This window comes from Mustelus asterias, chromosome 7 (genome assembly GCF_964213995.1).
Source record: "Mustelus asterias chromosome 7, sMusAst1.hap1.1, whole genome shotgun sequence".
Taxonomy (NCBI): Eukaryota; Metazoa; Chordata; class Chondrichthyes; order Carcharhiniformes; family Triakidae; genus Mustelus; species Mustelus asterias.
The window spans coordinates 46,363,541-46,375,938 of NC_135807.1; the positions used below are offsets into that span (position 1 = coordinate 46,363,541).

General features: G+C 44.4%; 1 protein-coding gene across 1 annotated transcript in view; it reads right to left on the reverse strand.

Annotated features, from left to right (window-relative positions):
* Positions 1 to 1,692: 1,692 nt before the first annotated feature.
* The window catches only part of necab1 (N-terminal EF-hand calcium binding protein 1), a 166,980-nt gene continuing 156,274 nt past the window's right edge, over positions 1,693 to 12,398 (reverse strand). The window contains exons 12-14 of the mRNA XM_078215487.1: positions 10,034 to 10,111; positions 6,298 to 6,389; positions 1,693 to 1,721 (exon numbers count right to left, since the gene is read on the reverse strand). Coding sequence (XP_078071613.1) covers positions 1,693 to 1,721; positions 6,298 to 6,389; positions 10,034 to 10,111 — 199 coding nt within the window. The remainder of the gene's footprint in view (positions 1,722 to 6,297; positions 6,390 to 10,033; positions 10,112 to 12,398) is intronic.

Here is a 12,398-nt window from a genome sequence, read left to right on the forward strand (position 1 = left end):
AGGTGGTGGCATTCTGATGCATCTGCTACCTTTCCTTCTAACTGGTAGAGGCTATGGGTTTGGAAGGTATTGTCAAAGGAGCGTTGGTGAGTGTCTACAGTGCATTTTGTAGATGATACACACTGCTGTCACTGTGCATTAGTGGTGGAGGAAGTGAATGTTTAAAATGGTTAATGGGGTGCCTATCAAATGGGCTGCTTTGTCCTGCATGATGTCAAACTTCTTGAGTGTTGTTGAAGCTGCACTCATCCAATCTGGTGGAAAGCATTCCATCACACTCCTGACTCGTGCCTTGTTAATGGTGGACAGATTTTGGGGAGTTGGGTGGTGAGTTACTCTCCACAGAATTCCCAGCCCCTGATCTGTCTTGTAGCCATAGTATTTATATGGCTGCTCTAGTTCAAGTTCTGGTCAATGGAAACCCCAGTATATTATGGTGGGGTATTCAGAAATGGTTGTGTAACTGAAAGTTAAAGGGAGATCATTAGATTCTCTCTTGTTGGAGATGGTCATTGCTTGGCATTTGTGTGGCACAAATGTTACTTGCCATTTATCAGCCCAAACTTGAATATTCTCCAGGTGTTGCTGCTTATGGACATGGGCAGCTTCAGTATCTGTGGAGTTGTGAATGGTGCTGAACTTTGTACAATCGTCAGTGAACATTCCAACTTCTGGCTTTATGATGGAGGGAAGGTCATTGATGAAACAGCAGGGGCAGCACGGTGGCACAATGGTTAGCACTGCTGCCTCACAGCGCCAGGGACCTGAGTTCAATCCCCGGCTTGGGTCACTGTCTGTGTGGAGTTTGCACATTCTCCCCGTATCTGCATGAGTTTCCTCTGGGTGCTCTGGTTTCCTCCCACAGTCCAAAGATGTGTGGGTTAGGTTGATTGGCTATGCTAAATTGCCCCTTAGTATCAGGGGGACTAGCTAGGGTAAATGGGGATTGGGCCGGAGTGGGATTGAGATCAGTACAGACTTGTTGGCCGAATGGCCTCCTCCTGCACTGTAGGATTCTATGATCCAACTGAAATTGGCTGGACCTGGGAGACTACTCTGCTGAACTCCTGAGATGATTGCCCTCCAACAATCACAGCCATCTTCATGTTTGGTATGACTCCAATCAAGGAAGAGATTTCCTCTGATTGCCATTGACTTCATTTTTGCTAGGATTCCATGATGCAACACTCAGCCAAATGCTGCCTTAATGTCAAAGGCAGTCACTTTCACCTCAGTTCTTGAGCTTGGCTCTTTTGTCATTGTTTGGACTAAGGCTGTAATGAGATCATGAGCGGCATGCCTCTGGCAGAACCCAAACTGAGCATCAGCGAGCAAATATCCCATTTTCATAATTTCCTTAAAAATATCATTTGAAGTTGTGTGGTACAAATAGAATACAAAACTACTGCATTACAAGATATACATCAGGATTACAGAATATATTACACTAATACATCTGTGCTGTTCATAAATGATACAGTTGCCTATTAATTAATGATTTATTGACCAGAACACATTTCTTCCAGTCATGTATTCATTTATCAAGTCATATCTAACATTTTTTCAAATGTTTTGATTACATATCATTTTATTGTAGCTTGTTCTTACTACTGTAATACCAGTGAAGCTATTTCTAGATGTTTCACACAAAATTTCAAACTACTTAATTTTTCTGCAAGAGGAGACAATTTTTCAGTTATTATTCAGAACCCACCATGATGCTGTGAAAGAAAGAAAAAATTCAGGGTAATTCTCAAATATGTAAAACATATGCATAATGACTCATTTGAAAATGTTTAAGGCATGTATATATAAGTACCACATGACCCTGCTTGTGTGGAAATATGACATGTTCTCTGGCAAATCATATAGTAAATTAATGTGTATTTACTATAAACGTTTGACAGGCTCAGTTGGTCTACCACAATATTATGCCATATAAGCAAATTTTCTGCTAAAATCACAAACTCAGTTTGTACTTAGAAATGTTTATTAACAGTTAAGAGGTCCAAACCAATATGAGAGCATAATTGTTTTTCTCATTAATGGAGCAGGAAACCAATGGATTTTGTAAAGTGAGGTAGAAATCAGACTGAACCCATTTGCTCTGTTTCTGCTTTTGCATCAAGAATATCTGATCAGGGTAATGAGAAAGGAATGTTTCTTCTGCTGGCCTCCTCTCAAATGGGGATGCTGCTCAAATCTGTGGCCACCTACATCAGAAAATGCCAAAGGATTTCTTCAAATGTCCAGCCAGACAAGACTATGTCTCCATTCAGAGATGGACAGTTACCCTTCTGAAATCCCATCAGGTTCACAGATGAGGACCTGAATAATGCTGCTCCACAGTCAAAATTTATTGGTTAAACAGATGTTTATGCCGTTTCTGCAATTTTCTGCCAATCACCTGCCAAAATTTATAATGAATAATCTCATGAGAATGTCTGACCCTGAAATTCCAGGTACAGGTGTGAAAGAATTATTTGAAATCAATCATATGTAATCACATAATCCTACAGTGTAGAAGGAGGCCATTCAGCCTGTCGAGTCTGCACCGACCACAATCCCATACAGGCCTATCCCCAAAACCCCATGCATTTACCCTAGCTAGTCCCCCTGACACTAAGGGGCAATTTAGCCTGGCCAATCCACCTAACCCACACATCTTTGGACTGTGGAAGGAAACTGGAGCACCCAGAGGAAATCCACACAGATACAGAGAGAATGTGCAAACTCCACATAGTGACCTAAGCCAGGAATCGAATCCGGGCCCCTGGCGCTGTGAGGCAGCAGTACTAACCATTGTGCTACCGTGCTGCCCAAGTTCCTCCTTGTTCTTCTAATATTAATCTTTGACCAATCAGAAATAACAGTTTTTTTAAATTATCTGTTCTCTAAAACCTGTCATAATTGTGAAGACCTTCATTAGACTACCCATTGATCCTCTGTTTCAAAGGAAAAGCCCATATTTTTGCTAGCATTTCTTTATAACCACAGACTCCTGGTGTTATTTTAGCCACTTCTCACTGAACCCTTCTCATGGTTCTAATAGCCTTCCTTTCACGGAATGCTCAGAAATACACAGAATACACTAACTGTGGGTTAATCAATGTCTTGTACAATTGTTATCTTCATCCCCAATGTAACAAAATTCATAGTTTGCACATTAAAGTAGTGCTTGACTGTTACAGTAATGAGGAAGGCTACCAGAAATCAGTTGCTCACACATGAAATTAAGTAATATCAATTAGATCAGTAATGAGCTTATAATGAAGTATCTTACTGATGCGCTATCAATTAGGCAAAAGACTACTTGTGTGCCAATACAACTGTAGGCTTTTATTCATAACAGAATCAGGAGCACATCCCAACAGGTCACCGATCCGGACTGAACAAGGGGGAGGAGACAGCCACCTTTATACTAGGTGACAAGGGGAGGAGCCGAGCCGGCAGGGGATGTGCCCAGGCATAACAAACACACAACGGTGGTCCAAGTAGGACAAAAGCACAACTGAAGTCCACCACATTCACCCCTCTAAAAAAACAACACGGGGTGAAGCGGAAACATCACAAGTCCAGACGAACCGGTGGCTTGATCCGCCGTCGTGACATGATCCGCCATCGTGATCGTCGTAGTGCAGGTCGCAGGGTCGTCCGAGCAGGGAGCGGTGTCAGCCCAGGCTCCATGCAGTGAGCGTCAAGAGGAGGCGCCAGGTGGTGTGAGGCGGACCCATCCATCGTCCCATCCAGTAGTCGGGTACTGCGTGGCGACGGCACCGGCGACTCAAGCGAACTGTACATAGGGGTGAGGGGAGTGGGCTGTGGCCCTGGTGGCGTATGGAGGACAATTGGAACTGGCGCTGGGGAGTGGAGGGCCGTAGCGGGCTCTGGGCGCACAATATGGGAGACTGGGACTGAAGGGGGGACAGAGGGGTGGAGGGACGTGGTGGCCTCAGGGGCACCTGCGGGTGCCAAGTCGCGGACAGAGACCGTGTCCTCCCGCCCGTCAGGGTACGCTACATAAGCGTATTGAGGATTAGCGTGGAGCAATTGGACCTCCTCGACCAAGGGATCTGCCTTATGGGTCCGGACATGCTTCCAAAGCAGAACGGGCCCCGGGGACATCAGCCAAGCTGGGAGCGAAGTACCCGAGGAGGACTTCCTGGGAAAAGTGAACATCCGCTCGTGAGGGGTCGTATGGGTCGCTGTACACAAGAGTGACCTAATTGAATGTAATGCGTCCAGGAGGACGTCTTCCAACGGCTGACTGGAAGGCCCCTAGACTGTAGCGCTAATAGAACAGCCTTCCAGACGGTTGCGTTCTCCCGCTCTACTTGACCATTACCCCTGGGGTTATAACTAGTGGTGCGGCTGGAGGCAATGCCTTTGGCGAGCAGGTACTGCCGTAGCCCGTCACTCATGAATGAGGACCCACGGTCGCTATGAATATAGGATGGAAAGCCGAACAGGGTAAAGAGCGTGTTCAGGGTCCGAATCACCGTAGCCATGGTCATGTCCGGGCAGGGGAAGGCAAAAGGGAAACGCAAGTATTCATCGATGACATTCAGAAAATAAACATTGCGGTTAGAGGAAGGGAGGGGGCCTTTAAAATCAATGCTGAGGCGCTCAAACGCGCGAGTGGCCTTTATAAGGTGCGCCCCACCTGGCCGATAGAACTGCGGTTTGCACTCCGCGCAGACCCTGCATTGGCTGGTAATCGTCCGGACTTCCTCGAGGGAGTAGGGCAGGTTATGGGCTTTGACAAAGTGGAAAAGTCTGGTGACACCCGGGTGACAGAGATCGTTATGGAGGGACTGTAGCTGGTCCAGTTGGGCGCTGGCACGTGTTCCACGGGACAGGGCGTATCGACACACTATGCGAGGGTGTATAAAACGTTCTGTCCTCCCGCAGTCGAACAGGCAGTTTTCTGCATGGTCATTTACCTTGATCTCCATTATTGACCTGGAGAGTTGGTGAGGCTGCGACTGGTCCAGGCAAATTGATGCCACTGTCGAATCCAGGAAGAATCCATCTTCGTCCACGACTGATGACGTCACGGATAAAATTTCCAGCTCGGCGCGTTTTGATGACGGCATCCAAGATGGCGACTCCCGCACATCCGGCGACCGCCTCAAAGATGGCGACTACCGCACATCCGGCGACTGCATCAAAGATGGCGACTCCCGCACATCCGGCGACCGCATCAAAGATGGCGACTCCCGCACTTCCAGTGACCGCATTAAAGATGGCGATTCACGCACAGCCGCTGACTGCATTAAAGATGGCTGCGCCCGCGGAACACACATGGCGCCACAAGACTTCGGGATCGGTTTCACCCGGCAGACTTTAACGAAGTGGCCTAGCTTACCACATCCGGAGCAGATCGCATCCTTTGCCGGGCAGCGACGCCGAGGATGCTTGGATAGGCGGCAAAAGTAGCATTTGGGCCCCGCTGGAACAGCCGTCGCGGTGGAACCGTCGATGGAACGGGATGCGGGGTAGGCCCCGAGATTGCGGGAGGCCGCTTCTAGCGATTCAGCCATCGTGGCCGTTTTCTGGAGATCCAGGTCATCCTGTTCAAGCAGGCGCTGCCGAATGTAAGTAGACTCAACACCTGCAATGTAGGCGTCCTGGATCAGGTCCTCCGTGTTCTGAGCTGCTGAAACAGCCTTACAGTCGCAAGCTTGAGCTAGGACCCGCAGGGCGCGCAGAAATTGGGCGCACGATTCTCCTGGCTGCTGCTTGCGAGTAGCCAGGTGATGTCTGGCGTAGACCACGTGAAGGCTCTTTCGAAACTGCCCTTTTAAGAGTTCTATAGCATCCGCGTATGTAGTAGCGTCCCAGAAGATACCGTAGACTGCATCGCTTCCCCGGGCACGGAGCACGTGGAGCTTATCGCCGTCGGAGTCGACGACCGCAGCGGCGTCGATGAATGCTTCAAAGCAGTCTAGCCAATGGTCAAATTTATCAGAGGCTCCGACCTCTTGAGGGTCTAATGTTAACTTGTCGGGTTTTAAAAGCTGCTCCATGTCGGTCAAATGTTATGAATAAAATTGATGCGCTATCAATTAGGCAAAAGACTACTTGTGTGCCAATACAACTGTCGGCTTTTATTCATAACAGAATCAGGAGCACATCCCACCAGGTAACCGACCCGGCCTGAGCAGAGGAGACAGCCACCTTTATTCGAGGTGACAAGGGGAGGAGCCGAGCCAGCAGGGGATGTGCCCAGGCATAACAAACACACAATGGTGGTCCAAGTAGGACAAAGGCACAACTGAAGTCCACCACACTTACCAGGCACAAGCATTGTTGTTATTAGTTCTGGAGTGTCCAAGAAATCCACGTTGCTCCTCTGAAAGGTCTTGCTGTAATTAGTCTGGATGTGGCTGTGTGGTGATTGACATATCAGTCAGAGACACATCATTTACACTTCCTGATTACTGCACAAAATACATTTAACATGGTGTTATGGTTTTTAGTAAGTTTTTGGTAAGATCTGGCAAGGGACGAATAACATTTTGTTCAAAGTAGACAAAGTTTGATTCAAGTCACCAAGAGAATAAAGCCACAAGTTTCCAAAGATTTAGAATAAACAAAAATAAACTTTACTATATACAAGGTCAAAGAGACAAAACAATTTACAATATCTATCTCATACTCTATCATTTTGAATTAATAAAAGGTGCATGTGAATTAATAGGCAACCTGTGGTCAAACGCACCACACTATGACTAAACAGATACCATGATTTCTTAGCAACTCACCCAGATGTCTTCAACATTGTGAGTCACCCAATCTTATTGAAACCCTGTCTCCCTCACTCGAGACTTCAAACTTTTCGCTTTTGAATATCGAACCTCTGAATTGCCTCCAATCTACTGCAACTCAAAATGTCTCGATGACTGCACACCTCCCAGAGTTTTAATCTCATTACCTGAGAATCTATTCGTCTGGATTTCCAAGTCTGCACACCAGCCTCTACTTGTGTAATTTCAACTTTTTAATAGCCAGCTCGCTTCACTGGGCTGGTACTGCTCCTGGATTTTACCAAACTACAATCTCCCCAGCTACACCAAGCTACAAATGGCTTCTTCTCTGCCCTCGTCCTTTTCAACATGGAACTTGCCGCCTCAGCTTCCCAGGACTTCTCCTGAACCTTAACTGGACAGAGCGATCAAATTACATCTGGGATTTCTCCTGAGCTCCAACTGCACAGAGCCTAACAATAACACTTTTGATGCCTGGAATCTGCTAACAGCAATATCTTTTCAGTGCAACCTTTTCCCTTTCTTGAGAACACTTCCTCACCCACCAAACAAACTGATCAATTGAAATCCTGAAACTTTCTTCAGCTCCACCCATTTCCATAGTGACGTACCTTTCCATAGCTCTGAATGTTTTAAAATTAATTGTAGCTTTAACTGTCAAAACAAAATAATCCCTGTGCTGTATTTCTTTGCAAACAGTGTAGACACCTCTGTGTCAATCCTCCAACTAAAAAAGCTCACCTGCTGTTTTATTATCTTACCTTTTTAGTTGCTAGCCCTTTAAGTCAACATAGCCCTAACCTTCCGGGTATAATGATCTTCAAGCTGATTTAGTTGTACTTATCCCATTTTCTACAGTTAAACTTTAATCTTATCAGAACTAAAAATTACCTAAAATATTACTATGAACTAGGTATTTATAACAATAGGTAGCATGAACAATCAATACAAACACCTGAAATTGTTATATGTATATATATATAACTTTATAAAAGGCATTGGTGAAGGGAAAGGAGGGAACTACAGAATCTATTTATAATCTTCATTTTTAAAAACAAAGAAATACAAAATGTGCCGCTGGTATGTTATCGGAAAAAACTGAACATCTGCTACCTGTTAGTAAATATTTGTTTTTTTCCTGTGGTAAATGTGAAGACAGTTTGTGGGATGGTCAATGGTTTGAGATGTAGGAAATGCCTGTTGGTCCTGGCCCCTTACAGAAAAGAAATGAGCCACTGAAACACAACAATGTGGTTAGAACAAAAGGTTGAGAGGTGATAGCATATAGAGTGGTGTAAATGGAGGTCTTTAAAAATTTTATTTCAGTTGCAAACTGGTAAAATGATATGTGTCAGGAAGTACTTTACAGAAAAATTGACTAATATCTGGAATGATCTTCTATATTGGAAAGTAATGACAATGGCCTGAATTTTTCGCCCATCAGGTATGCACCCAGCAGGCTTGGAAATGGACACAGTGTGATTCTGGCCAAAAAAGGCCCTAGAATGCAATTTTACGCTGACTGGTCAATTAACAGGCAGTCAGCATGAAGCACATACTGGGAAAGGCTCAGTGCTGCCAGGGGTGGTGAGAAGAGGGAAGGCACAGAGAGAAGGAAGGGTGTGGGCTGGCATTTCTAATGTGTTCCTTTAGAGGGAAAACCAAAGCAGAGCTGTCTCAGGGAGCTGAAGATCTATAAAAAAAGTAAATTGCAATGGAGAAATGCTGCAATGAGTATCTTTGCAGCACATTTAAGCACAAATCTCAGTCCCTAGACACCTTTTCTAATTTTATTTTAGCCCTGACATTTCATCCTGCCCTGGACTGAGGTTACAGCTAAAACGTAAAGACTGCCTTGCCAATCGGCCCACCTATCAAGCATAAATGCAGACGGGCCATGTAAAATTGCTTTAAATTGACCTATTAATGTGCTAAATTCCCTTTTTGATTGCTGGTGGGCATGCTTTGGACACTTGTGCGAGCCTGCTGACTGAAATGTCACGCGATTTCACATGTTTCCAGGTCGTAACGTTTTGGCCAATATCTCAGGATTTATTTATGAGTATTTTGGATGCTATTGTGAGGTTCTATGGAGGAATAAGTTAGATGTGCCAAATATACTTAGCTGAGCTTAGCCAATGTTGATGATCCTTCTTTTTTATTCACTTTATCACCTTTTGAACAGTTTACAACCAGGATGTCCCAATTGAAACAAGGGTTCTATCAAAGTTCCGTTCTGAAGGTCACTAGTTTAAACCCATGCATACAATTCTAATTATGTCCAATGCTGGTTTCGATTGAGATGCAACTGCGTCTTCTGTTCCAATTAAGGACAATTACTTCAGATATACACATCCTGAGATCTGAGACATATTGGCTGGGCAATTCCTCCATCAGCATTATTCTAGAGAAAATATGCGGGAAACTGCATTTACAACAATAGCTTTCATTTACATTGTGCCTTCAGTAAAATGATCCAAGGAGTTTCATAGGAGTATTATCAAACAAAGTTGGACACCAGGCCAAATAAGATATTAAAACCAATAAAAAGTTAGCCGAAGAGGGAGGCTTTAATAAACATTTTAAAAAGAAAGACCAATAGGTTTGGAGGTGGAATTTCAAAGCTTGTTGCCTAGGAACCCAATGGCATGGTCATCAATGATGGAATGATTAAAATCAGGAAAGTGCAAGTGATTTCGAAGGGTTGTATGCCTGGAGAAAGTGACACAGATATGGAGGGACGAGTGTAGAGAAGTTTAAAAATAAGGTTGTGAATTTTTTTAAAAGCCCATCAAGGTGAGTAATCATAACTGTGATGATGAATGAGACTTGATTAGGAGAGTTTAGGAGAGTGAACTCAAACTTGCGGAGGGTGGAAGATGGAGGCCAGTTAGGACAGCATTGGAATAGTCAAGTCTAGAGATAACAGGTCATGGTAAATGCACAGAGTTACGGGAATAGGGCAGGTGGTTGGGCTTGGGTAAGATGCTCTTTCGGAGAGCATATGCAGATTCAATGGGCCAAATGGCCTCCTTCTGCACTGTAGGGATTCCATGGTTCTATATCTGTTAGAATTTACAAGCTGTATTGGTTTGTAGAAAAATATAACAAATGGATGGATCTATGTAGTTCATTTTCCCTAGCTGCTAAAAGTGCAGCTGAGGTCACTCTTATTTATTTTTTGCTTTCCATCTAGTTTGACTATTCATCTAGTGCGACTATTCATCTAGTGCCATCTCTAACAAGATTGTCAAATTACTTACTTTTTCCAGAGATTAGTGTTTTCCCAAAATTCATAAAGTGTAAAACGGGATTCAGCTGAAAGTTTCTGCACAGAAATGCTATTGAAAAGAAACAATGATTCGCAATTAATAAAACCATGGATATATAAAATTGTTAATGAGCAATATAAATCTATTGTGGATGCATAATTCATGTTAAGATATTGATCAGTTAAATACAACATCTAAGTGTGAATGTTATTAAAATTATGGTTTACCGGAAAGAATTTAACAAGCTTTAATAGTTATGGCTCCCACTGACTACAGTATGCCCCTGCACACCTACAATGAAGATTGATGGATATTTTCTCTTGAGGTGGGCAGGCTGAACTGGAAAATCACCCAACATCCACTAACCACCATGCTGAAGAAAATCTAAGTGAAGTCTTTTGGATAAGATATAAAACCTGACCTATTCTCTTGGGTGGACAAAAAAGATCCCGTACCGTTATTTCAAAGAAGTGCTGGGAAGTTACCCTTAGTGCCCTGATTAATGTTTATCATAGAATCCATGCAGTGCAGGAGATGGCCATTTGGCCCACCGAGCCTGCACTGTCAACAATCCTACCCAGGCCCTATCACCGTGACCCCAAGTATTTACCCTGACACTAAGGGGCAATTTAGCATTGCCAATAAACCTAACCTGCACATCCTTGGAGTGTGGGAGGAAACCGGAGCACCTGGAAAAAACCCACGCAGACACTGGGAGAACATGCAAACTCCAGACAGTCACCCAAGGCCGGAATTGAACTTAGGTCCCTGACGCTGTGAGGCAGCAGTGCTAACCACTGTGTCGCCCCTATCCCTGGAGGAACTAACTGATCATCTGATCGTTATTGTAGGATGTCCCTGTTTGCAAATTGGCTGCTCTGTTTCCTATCATGAAACCATGACTAGAATTCAAAAGTATTTCATCTACTGTTAAGCACTTTGGGAGATCCTGAGCTGTGTGGAACTCCCAAGGGTCCAGCAGGTGTAAAACACAGAGGGAAGTACAGCATTTGTTTAATGAAGCTGAAAGGCAGGAAAACCTTCAAACACTGACAGGCTGGTTCTGGCAGCAATCCTTGAGAGTGCGCCTTCATTATTTGACAGGTGATTTCCTACTTTTGTCTTGAACTTTACTTATCTTGATCTGTACTTTCCAACTGTCAGCCTTCACTGCAGCATGGTAACAGTTTCTGAAAACTGGCTATCTTGGGCCTCTGATGAGAAACAGGAGGAGCAGCAACAGCAACCCAGTAAAACCAGTAACCTTTTCCTCAGCCACATGCCGCTCGACAAGACAGAAGGGATGGACACAGGGATCCCGCATGAAAGAGGCAAGACACCCAATGAAGTCTTCAGGCAGTGAAAATGCTCTATTGACATGTATTAATGATTATTATTAATTATTATTATTCTATTAGCACCAGTGTCTTAGGAAGTTCAGGTTATCATGGTAGGGTGCTGCTGATATTTGCAATGTTCTGAAACAAGACCGCATCTTTCCTAGTGGACCAGAAGGACACATTTTGCCAGTTGCCATGATGGCATCAACACAGATCACTCCCCCCACCCTCCTTCTGCCCCCCCTCCAACCCACCCACCAGCATCATCCACTTCAATTCTCTGCCACTCCATGCAGTTCCCACTCTATTTTGCAAGGAATGCAAAGAGTTTCAAATGTGAGAAATGGATTGTGTGAAGATGAGGGAAGACAGCATGTGAGGCTTGACATTTGAAAGTGTTATGTCACTCACCTTCCATGCCCTCCTGTGGCTCTTGAACCTCTTGAAACATTGTTTCTATGTTTGCAGGACCACATGCCTTCTGCTTATTTTCTCAACCATTTCCATCATTGCCTGCTTGGTTTGAGAGGTTGGCCTTTTGCTCCCATCTTTGGGAAACATCACCTCACTTCAGTCCCTCAGCCCCTCCAGTAGGATTTTAAGGTAAGAGTCAAAGACCCAGGGTCAGCCTTCCCATTCCTATGTTTGCAGAAATCTCAAGAATCCATGTCCAGCTGAGTCTTTCTGATGAATGCCAGGGTTTCTTTTATAAAGAAATCCTTCCTTTGCCAGATTTGCTGCATCTCCCTGCCTCCCCTCTCTGATAAGTCGGGAAACTCGGAATCAGAATACTTATACTGTGACTATGTTAAAGAACCATGCAAAGCTCGCCTCAGTGACAGATGGTTACCTGACCTGCTACAAATCCCCTACCTCTCAACGCAATGTGTGCAGGTCTGGTTGGAGAAAATACTGTCAAAATATGAGTTGTGCGTTTAGATTCTGTATCATAAATATTGCGTGCTCTCAAAGTAAAGCACATGCATACTGGAAAAATGATGAACATGTGGCCTAAA